The sequence below is a fragment of the Mus pahari genome, chromosome 8, assembly GCF_900095145.1.
Source record: "Mus pahari chromosome 8, PAHARI_EIJ_v1.1, whole genome shotgun sequence".
NCBI classification, from domain to species: domain Eukaryota; kingdom Metazoa; phylum Chordata; class Mammalia; order Rodentia; family Muridae; genus Mus; species Mus pahari.
Window position 1 is genome coordinate 70144677 of NC_034597.1, and position 10136 is coordinate 70154812.

The 10136-nt window shown below is 52.4% G+C and overlaps 1 protein-coding gene across 2 annotated transcripts; it reads right to left on the minus strand.

Moving 5' to 3' along the window:
• Positions 1-2653: 2653 nt before the first annotated feature.
• On the minus strand, positions 2654-7262 carry Pcdh8 (protocadherin 8). 2 transcript variants are annotated; one of them, XM_021203535.2, is made up of 3 exons: positions 4730-7262; positions 4057-4267; positions 2654-3628 (listed from the first exon to the last, which is right to left on the minus strand). In XM_021203535.2, exons 1-3 carry the CDS (start codon positions 7061-7063, stop codon positions 3252-3254), a joined length of 2922 nt encoding a protein of 973 aa, XP_021059194.1. In that variant the 5' UTR covers positions 7064-7262; the 3' UTR covers positions 2654-3251. The 2 variants fall into 2 exon arrangements, with proteins under 2 accessions (XP_021059194.1, XP_021059193.1); XM_021203534.1 differs by having other exon boundaries at positions 2657-3628; positions 4439-7262.
• Between the last annotated feature and the right edge of the window lie 2874 nt (positions 7263-10136).

Sequence of the window (10136 nt, forward strand, 5' to 3'; positions counted from 1 at the left end):
CTGTCAGGGAACAGTGAGCTTCCACCTTCAGAGAGATATTTCAGTTCCAGGCACAACCTGAAAGGTTTGTGAGTTTGTATTTGGTGTTTGCTTCAGCCATACTTGTTTATAAACTGTTGGCTACACAGGGGTGAGGGGGGTCTACTTGGTGGAGAGCAAAACCGAGTCACAGCAAGGCTAGATGCCCTAAGTCTACCTCTTCCTTTGTGGGGTGGGTTGGGTTGAGAGTAACAGAAGAGTCGGGTTCCAAAGGAAACAGCCAAGAGGAAGCAGGGCAGTGTGTAGTGAGTGGGCCATCACTCCAGACCAGGCTTAATGCTAAATGTTCTGCACATATATTATCTCATTTAACTCAACAGAAAAATACATTCCCTTTAAAATGTCATTTTAGTTACATTGAGTAGACATTTCTAGAGAAAACCATCCTCTTGCTGGCCCTTAGAACGGATCCTCTTCTTCTTTTTAATCTAAATCATTTTAATTGCATGTTTGCTTTGTAAAAACATGGTCTTCTATACAGTCCTTTTTCAAGGAAAGAATACGATAATACAATTTTTAGAGGTTTTGAATCTCAAATTTTGGGAGAAATAAAAATAACGTGCACATTTCAAAATAAAATGATGTTTCTACTGTTTTATTTTGAAAATTTAAAAGTTATACTTACCGATGGGTTTTGTGTGTTGGGGCACAGACATGTTAGGTTGCATATGGGGGGGTCAGACAGCAACTTTCAGGAGTCAGTTCTCTTCATCAGATGAGATGGGGATGGGGATCAAACTCAGATTTGGTGGCAAGCCTCTCTATCCACTGAGCCATCTTGCCGGCCCTCATTGTTTTTGTTTTGAATGCTCCAATCAGCAAATACAGAGACAGTCTGCTTCTAGAATCTTCTGCTCTGCACTTGATAGGACTGACCAAGAATAAAGCCCATTATTATGGGATATCTACTTGGGGAATCTATCTTCTAGAGCTGAGTTTTCCTGGCTAGGGAGACAGTTGGTAACTGACAGACATCAGTGTTTGCTTTTGGACCCTGAGAGCTGGGCAGCCAGCCTGTCAGGTGCATGCACAGCTCAGTTGCTGGCAGAAACCGCTGAACTTTGCCCAGGCAGTGGGTGGCGAAGCACCATGTGCCTGACCTGCTGTTCCGATTGGAGCTAACAATGCCTTCAATTATGACTTCAACAGGCAGCTTTGAGGGATGCTCTACTCATTACTGTGTTTCATGCTATAATTAGTAATAAAGGAACACAGACACTTACAGATATAAAACGCTAAATAATAATCAAGCAGTAAAGGCAAGACATTGGGCCCTTCCTCCTAACTTTTTTTTTCCGCATCAATAAACATTCTACAAGCTCCCCCCCCCCCCCTTCCTTCCTTTTTTTAGAAAACTCGTGTGCCCTTTCCCCCCTGGTTCTTTTTTTTTTTTTTTTTTTTTTGGTTTTTTCGAGACAGGGTTTCTCTGTATAGTCCTGGCTGTCCTGGAACTCACATTGTAGACCAGGCTGGCCTAGAACTCAGAAATCTGCCTGTCTCTGCCTCTCAAGTGCCAGGATTAAAGGTGTGCACCACCACCACCCGGCCTCACCCTGAATTCTCATTAGCTGTCTGATGAGCAATGCTTTGTCTAACTTGCTTATGCCTCAGTCTCTTATTTGCAAAAATAGAGTTAACCATGGTTCCTGTGGCAAGGAGGTAGAAGAGAATTTAATTCACACAGAACACTCTGTAAAGAGCTTTGCATATAGAAAAGCTTCCTCAGGAAATGCCAACTCTCATTATTCATTTTAATTTTAAATGCAATGCACACAAGGCTTTGACCTAGATGGGTTCATGTCTTTTCATCTTTTACATTTTGAAGGCATATAGCCCAGGCTGGCCTTGAACTCCTCATCTTCTGCCTCCATCTTCCAAGTGCTGGGATGAGAGGTGAGTGCCACCAGGTCTGACTCAATGGCTGTCTTAAACCTTCCACAGTGACCCTCTTCATACCCATGTGTGCCCATACCACCATTGACAATTATCAGTAGTATTTTATCAATCTTGTTTTCATACAGTTCTGTAGTTTTGTTTTGTTTTGCAACATGTTAAAGCAAATCCCAGGTATGTATCATTTCATCTTAAATGTATACGTTCCCTCATCCCTTTTATTTTTCTGCAGCGCAGGGGAATCAAACCGAGACAGAGCAAACATCCCAGCACCATATTCTATCCTATTTGTGTATCTTTTTGATACACCATCTTAATAAGCAGTTTTAGTCCATCTTTACCTCAAGCCCCAGCTCCTGAAGGAATTACTGGGCTCTGGTAAAATCTCTACAAATGTTTGCTTAATTCATGGATGAACAACTCAGATTTAGCCTTCCTCCACTTTTTAGTAAACGCTCAATAGCTGTTTGTGGAAGGGGTAAGAGAGGGCAGGAACTTTGCATAGCAGCAGATGCATACGGAGTCATAAATATTTTTACAAAGTCAACAAATGTTTTTAGTTCTTGGGCAAGATTTTGCAATACCCCAAATCCCACAGGCTCAGCATCCCCAGAAGCACCAACAATGCCCGAATAATTAGTTCTTGAAAGGAGGTTTAATTCTGGTACTGAAATTATTTGTGAATGCCTGACTTCAGGCAACTCTATGAGAAGCAATTAGCAGATTCTTCAAATACATGACAAATCCTTTATTACTGTGCTTATAAGTGACAGAGCTTACAGAGAATCGAATGTAATTAAATAACAGTAACTTGAAATCTACCACAGACTCAAGATCTACAAGTTGTTAGACTTGGCAAGGCAAAAACTTCTCAAACATTAGGTTGTTTCTGGTGAAAGATAAAATCCCATTGAGCAATTCCAACACGTTTTGTTTTTTGTCTTACAGACAATTCCTTTGGCAGTAACTTCCACTTAGCTTTTAATATATAAAAATATAACAAAATTTCAGTATATACAAACATTACATTACACAATGTACAGGTTAAAAACACTAAGAAAATTGCAAGCCACAAATGAAATTAAAGCCAATAGCATGATAAGAAAAATTAAATACTGCACACATTTCATAAAAATTACATTAACTACTTTTTTTTGTTTGCAAATACCAAACAGTACCAATGTGATTGGAAATAGCTTCCAACAACTTCATTTTAAGGCACATCTTGCATATTTATATATACAACACTGAAACCGGTCAATAACTTAGGGACGTCTCAGGGTGACCTGTATATGTGTGTGAAGACATGCATGATAAGATTACACATTTTCATTGGTTCCCTTCTTCGGGGACACATATCTGCCACCAGGAGGGGACTCATAGAGGGGTACTCCAATCTCCTGCAGGTCTGGGAGCCTTCCTGGACGGGGAGGGGAGAGTAAAGTGACTGTCCTGTCATAGTCTCTATGCAGTACTTTCTCATAGACGCTCTGCAACCCTACTGTCTTGGGGAGCTGGGCCTGATAGTAATTGTCCCTGCGCAGAGGATCCCGAGGCAGGGACGTGCTCTTACAGAAGGTTGACATCTGGGCTGGTGGGTGAGGAGGGGGGTGTACATTGGGTCCAGCACAAGATGGGCTCCAGCAGCGATCAGAATGACCTAGGATCTTGCACTCAGCAGTACAGGCCCACAGTCCTAGGGAGAAGAGAGAGAGAGAGAGAGAGAGAGAGAGAGAGAGAGAGAGAGAGAGAGAGAATTTCCCGAGGTTAGTATTCTAAGGCTGCATGCACAATGTCAGCCGGGTCAGGGCAGCTGGAGAGGACGGCACATGCTTTCCATGAAGATAACTTGACATAATGCAAAGTGTAGCTCCTTTGCTGAGAGAGCAGCAGCAGCAGCAATAGCAGCAGCAGCAGCAGCAACAACAACAACAACACAAAACGATAAATAGAATACCCTCCTTCCATGGCTAGCATCGCATTCAAAGGGAATGGGGTCCTGCTGGGACTGGAGTATTGGAGAGAGGGATGAAGAAGAGGGACTGAGAATAGAGGTTTTAAGCAGGCAAGAAGTTGGCAAGGGAAGATGGACCACCGGACTGGGTTGGGGAGAAGCATCCTTACCACTCTGCATGTGGTTGATGAGGTCTTTTTTCAAAGCGTCCCCGCTGATGTCCGAGTCACTGTCATTGAAATCACTGTCTCCTTTTCCGCTGTCTTTTCCACTGAACTTCTCAGCTTCTCGGCCCGAGATGGTGTTGAATGAATGACCCTTCCAGACTGCAACAGGGGGCGCAGCAGGCTCCTTCCCGAAGCCTGGAGAGGCACCGTAGGGCTGCAGCAGGGAAGGGGGGGGGAAGGTGTGAGGGTTGGACAGGACACAAAAAAGCAAGTGCGACAGGTTAAGCATCTCCCTGTGAGAGCCCACCCTTACCCCTCCGGTTTCCCTTCTCCCAGCCTGTCCGCAGAGCACGGAGGGGGGCGCCCAGCCGAAGGAAGGCCTCACCTCGGCGTGCGCGCCTCTGAGCCGCTGCTGCCCCTCGAAGTGACAGGCGCTTTCCCCAGTGGCGCTGCCGCCCTCCGAGCCCGGCACTTCGGCCGCGGCGACCGCGGGCGGGGGCGCGTCGGCCGCGGGGCTGCCAAAGGGCGCTTTGCCGCTGCCAGGGAAGGTGAGCACGTCGAACATGTTGGGCCTGGGCCCAGTTCCCCTGGCGGTCTCATCCGGGGAGCCAGGGGCCGAGGCTCCGCCGCCCGCCGCCCCGGGCCGCTCTTCCCGGAGGGCCCCCCCTTTGCGCACCTCCTTCTTGCGGCGGTTGCAGGTGGTGGCGATGGCGATGATGGCTGCAAGCAGCAGCGTGCAGCTCCCGGCTAACACGATGATGACGATCAGCGGCGTGTCCCACTGCAGCGAAGGCCCCGACGGCGCGAGGCGAGAGCCAGGTGGCCGGGAGTGCTCAGGGCTCCCAGCGCTGGCAGGCACAGCTGACCCGCCCCCGGCTGTTACCACGAAACTGACGGTTGCCGTGGTGGTGAGAGGGGGGCGGCCGCCGTCGGATATGACCAGCAGGGCCTTGAACACGCGGCCAGGAGGCTCCTGCGAGAGGTCTCCGGTGAGCACGATCTCCCCCGTGTGGCGGCCTATGGAGAAGGCCTCGCGTGGCTCCTGTTGTAGCAGCTCGAAGGCCAGTTCCCCATTGGCTCCTTCGTCCGCATCCCGGGCCTGGATGCGCGCCACAGCTGTGTCCTTGGTGGAACGTCCAGGGACGGCTACTTCTAGGGAGCCATTGGCCGGCGCCGGATGCACGAGGATCGGAGAATGGTCATTCTGGTCCAGCACTCGCACTTGCACCAGAGCGTTGCTGGAAAGCTGAGGGGAACCGCCGTCGCTGGCCTGGACACGCACGTCAAGCTGGCGCAGAGTCTCATAGTCAAAGCTACGGAGAGCGTAGATGGCCCCGGTAGCCGGGTCTACTGAGACGTAAGTGGACACGGCTTCCCCAGAGCGGCCCACTTCGGCCTCTACCAGGCGGTAGGTGACTTGACCGTTGCGACCCATGTCAGGGTCGCGGGCTGCCACTGTGGCCAGGTAGGCGCCTGGAGGGTTGTTTTCGCGGACTGACACCTCATAGACTGGCTTGGTGAAGATCGGTGCGTTGTCGTTCTCGTCCCCCACGCGCACGGTGTAGGGCCTGACGGTGCGAAGAGGGGGTGTGCCACGGTCTTCGGCCACCAGCGTCAGGTTGTACTCCGCGATGCGCTCCCGGTCCAGAGATGCAGCGGTCACCACCAGGTAGCTGCCGGCATAGGCCGGCTGCAGCCGAAAGTGCTCGTGCCCATAGAGGGCGCAGCGCACCTGCCCGTTGGCGCCCGAGTCCCTGTCCGAGGTGCTGACCAGTGCCACTAGACTCTCGCGCGCCGCCCCCTCTGGCACCAGCGAGGTGACACCGGCTTCCTGTGTCCCAGACCCAGCCGACGAGGCCGCGTCCGTTCCTCCGAGTGCGGCGGCAGCGGCGGCGGCGGCGAAGGGCGAGGTGGCTGGAGCCCCCGGGGCGGCCAGAGGGGTGATGGAAATTTCAGGAGCATTGTCGTTGACGTCTCGGATGCGCACGATAACCTTGCAGGTGGCTGTCCGGGGTCCTGGACCTCGGTCTTGAGCCCGCACGTCCAGCTCATAGGTGTCCTGGCGCTCATAGTCCACCTGCCCAGCCAAGGTGAGGCGGCCAGAGCGCGGGTCGAGCCGGAAGAGGTGGCGGGCTTCGGGAGGGGTGCGGGCGCCGAAGGTGAACACAACGTCGCCGTTGGGACCTTCGTCGGGATCCGCAGCATCCAGGTCGAGCAGCAGTGATCCCACAGGTGCGTCCTCGGCCAATTCCACCTCGGCCACGGCACCCTGCGGGAAGGCCGGGCTGTGGTCATTGGCATCTAGCACACGCACGCTGAGGGCTGCTGTGGCGGAACGCGGCGGTCGCCCGCCATCCTGAGCCACCAGCTCCAGGCTGTAGGAGGCCTGGCTCTCGCGGTCCAGCTCCTGTAGCAGCACCAGGTCCGCACACTGGGCACCGTCCGCGCGCGTCTGCAGCTCCACGCGGAAGGGACTGTGAGGCTCGGCCAGGCGTACACTCTGCAGCCCGTTGGCACCCACGTCCTCGTCCACGGGCACCTCCAGGGGGATGCGCGTGCCTACCGGAGCACTCTCCGAGACCTCTACCGGGATCTGGGCTCGGGGAAAGCGGGGCGCGTGGTCGTTTACATCCCTCACCTCCACCTCCACGTGCACCAGGCGAAACTGTTCCTGCGAGAAGCTGACAACATCGAAGGCCAGCACGCACTGTGGGGACTGGCCACACAGACGCTCACGGTCCAGGCCCGCATCCCCGACGGTCAGCTGCCCGTCGCCCTCGCGTACCCGGAGCAGAGAGCTGTTGAATTGCTTCATCAGGCGGAAGCTTGTGTCTCCAGACACTTTCATGTGCAGGTCTTCTGCAAGGGTCCCGATGACTGTGCCAGGGGCATCCTCTTCGAACGTGCTGTATCGGACTGTCTTGCTCTGGGCCACTGAGAGCACCCAGCAGAGACTAAACAGCTGCAAGGGGAAAAGGCAAGGGCTGCCCCAGCGCTTCGCAGGACTCATACCGCCAAGCCCCAACTGCTATTCCGAAAGGCTAACCTAAAGAGTCCTCCTCGGTGTGCAGATCGGAGCGTGAGTCCCAGGCTCTGCGAGCCCTGTGCGGGAAAAGTCTCCGAGCTGCAGCTCCGGCTCTGGCTGGCTCGGAGGACGCGCAGACCCACCCTCACTCGGCGCCTCCGCCTCCTTTCTCTGGGCTGGAGCTGCGCTGCCTAGCGCCGCCTCCGTCTTTATAGCTGCCGATATGCAAATCACTGGAAGGGGCCAGCCAATGGCCGCTTAGCCACAGCGCCGCTCCTCCGCCAACCACCGACAATCCCTTTAATGTGGAAAGGCTTAGAGGAGAAAACAGGAAAGGAAAATGAGGGAATCTTTCCTTTGTTTTAAAAACTCCTGCTCCCATTTTCTGTTAGCGCCTTGCTTGCAATGAGTTAGCACTGGGCTCTGAAGTAAACGAAGCGGATGGTTTTGGAAATTGGGTGCCCGGCACCGGGTCTCCTCTGCCCGCCGCCGGTACTAAGCACGAACGAGCTGGGTTTCTCTTCAGAAGCTCCGGATCTCACATCCTACCCCCCTCCGCCCCTTTATTTTGCATTTTTAAAGGCTTCCAAACTTGCTCTGGGGAGCGAGGCTCTCTGTTCGCCATCTCCCTCAGCTTCCCACCGGGGCCGGGAATAACCTGTCGATGAAGAAGAGTGAAGGAAAGAGCAAAACTGATTTTATTCAAATTCGTGCACGCAATTGTGTTTTGCTCGTGTGAGCACCGGTGCGACTTGCCTTTCAGAAAAGAGCCCCGCGATACACGTTAGTATGCATGTCACTGTTCAAATGGCTTTCTTAAGCCCTAGGTGCTAGCAGGCAAGGAAAAAAAAAGTTCCAAATAGGATTTAGCATAAGCTTGAGGAGATTTGGAAAGGTTTCAAAGATCAGACTGTATCAAAGGCTTATGAAGCCCTCGTTAGTAGTGGAAATAGAATGGCGTGGCAGGCGATCCCATTGGAGGCCCCGATGTCTGTATTATTTCACTATGACAAGCTAGAGGGGGGAGAGAAAGTTGAACAGTTTCCACAGTAGAGTTGGGCTAACTTGAATATAATGAGCAAACGCCACATGTATCCATTATGCCTCTCTATTCATCCTCAATCACTGCCATTACTCTCAGGCTAAACGGTGATGGGCGCTGAATTCCACACAATACCGGGTTCGTATTAAAGTGCATTTAGAGACCCTTTTCCTCTTGATGCCTTGTTCCGCCTATTTAGAGGATTTGCTTTCTGTTCTAATAGGGCCTCTCTGGAAGCAACACTCGCCCTGTTCCAGAAGAACAAAATCACAGCGTGACGTCAAAACCTGGCAGGAACCTGGGATAACTTCACCATCTGCCTATGAAACTGTGGAACTTCGGCTTTACCACTTCCCCTGGGTGGGGTCCACGAGACGCCTCCATAGGCATCTCTACTCCCGGAGCTGAAGGACAGGGAGGGAGTTGTGCCAACCTGGAACAAGACTGATTCTTATTGATTCTTTCTGAAGAACTCTATTGAGCAGGCGATGTAAATACACAGGAAGAGGGAAGAGTTACAAACACAAGCCACACACTTGGAGAAATAAAGACAATGAATTTGCTAAGCAGGTTGCATTGGGCCTCTATTCTTCGGAATCTGGACCATGTTCCTTCTGTAAGGTCCTTTCGCAGGTCTCTTTCCTTCAGACTCATTTGGAAAGCTTTCAGAAGAGGAGCAGGGGTTTGCAGGGAGTAGGGAGAACACCTGAGAGGTAGGACTGGGTGGACACTGGGCTGGATGAGATAGGGGGTGTTTGGAATTGCAGGAAATGCAATCTGAGCCATTAAAGTCTTTATGGGGTTGAAGAGGGGCAGTGGGTAGTTTGGGGCTCCCTTCATCTCCTCCATCTTCCAGTCCTGGTATTTGCAGGCAGTGAGGCCAGATGTCTGAAGCCACTGAGACACATTAGAAAGACAACACTCCTATAGAACCTTAATTTCTATTCTCTCTCTGTGTGTCTCTGTCTCTGTCTCTGTCTCTGTCTCTGTCTCTCTCCCAAGTGCCATTTTAGGTTTTGGCTCTCACCCTGCTCTTGTTCAAGAAATAGTCCCCTGGGTGGAGAGTTAAATATTCAAAATAATGCTCAGTCTTCTTTCGAACCCCAGACCACCCTGACCTGGACCCACACTTGACCCTTGGCTTTTCCAGGCTCACTTCCTCTTCCTTTATGGCCTCTCTCAGACCTACACCCAGACAGGTTCGGAGCCTCAGTGATGGACAGCAGCCAACCTGGGACTTTGGTGTCTCAGGCACTGTGCTATCAAGCAGAAAATGCGTTGGCCTGGACCTGGAGGGAACATGAGGTGGGATTCCATCACGATTCTGTAATCGACACTCTCTCACAGCTCAGATGCGAGTGTCTGGGAGCTGGACTCCAACCTGAGATTCCAGGTTCCATCGAGGGAGCTCAGCAGGATGCTAAGTGCACTTCCTGTCACCTTCTCTCCCCTCCCTCCCACACCCCCCAAAGGCAAGTGTTTGGAAAAAGCAAAAGGGCAAGAAAGGGCAAGCAAGACGTACAACCGCAGCAGAAACAGTTGGGGAGGTTAGCCCCAGGTTTGAAGACTATTGTCCACCGAGGAGCCTTGGCAGCACAGAGGATGGGAGGAAGCCGGGGTGGGGGTGTGGGGGTGGATCGTCGGGCTGGGGAAGGACTGCTATGAGCACTGTGCAGCCAGTGCTCCCGGGACTGGCGGGGCTGGAGGTCCAGGTGTGAAGGCACGCGAGCAGGGAGCTCCCGCTGGCCGCCCGCATTCGCCAGATAATGGAAAGACGATTTAAAACAGCGTGTTAGCGGTCACTGCAAAACTCCCGGCGGAAAAGAAAAGTCTAGGGGGGCGAGGTCTAGAGGAAAGTCGGGGAAGGCGACCGCAAAGGGAGGGGAGGGGGCAAGCTCCCCTCCCCCGTGCGGATCCACCCACAAAAGCTGCCCTGATCGCCTGGTTACCATGCCAAAAGGTCTCAAAGGAGCCCCTTTCTCTCGGTTTTAGCAACTTCGCCCGCAACTGTCTCGC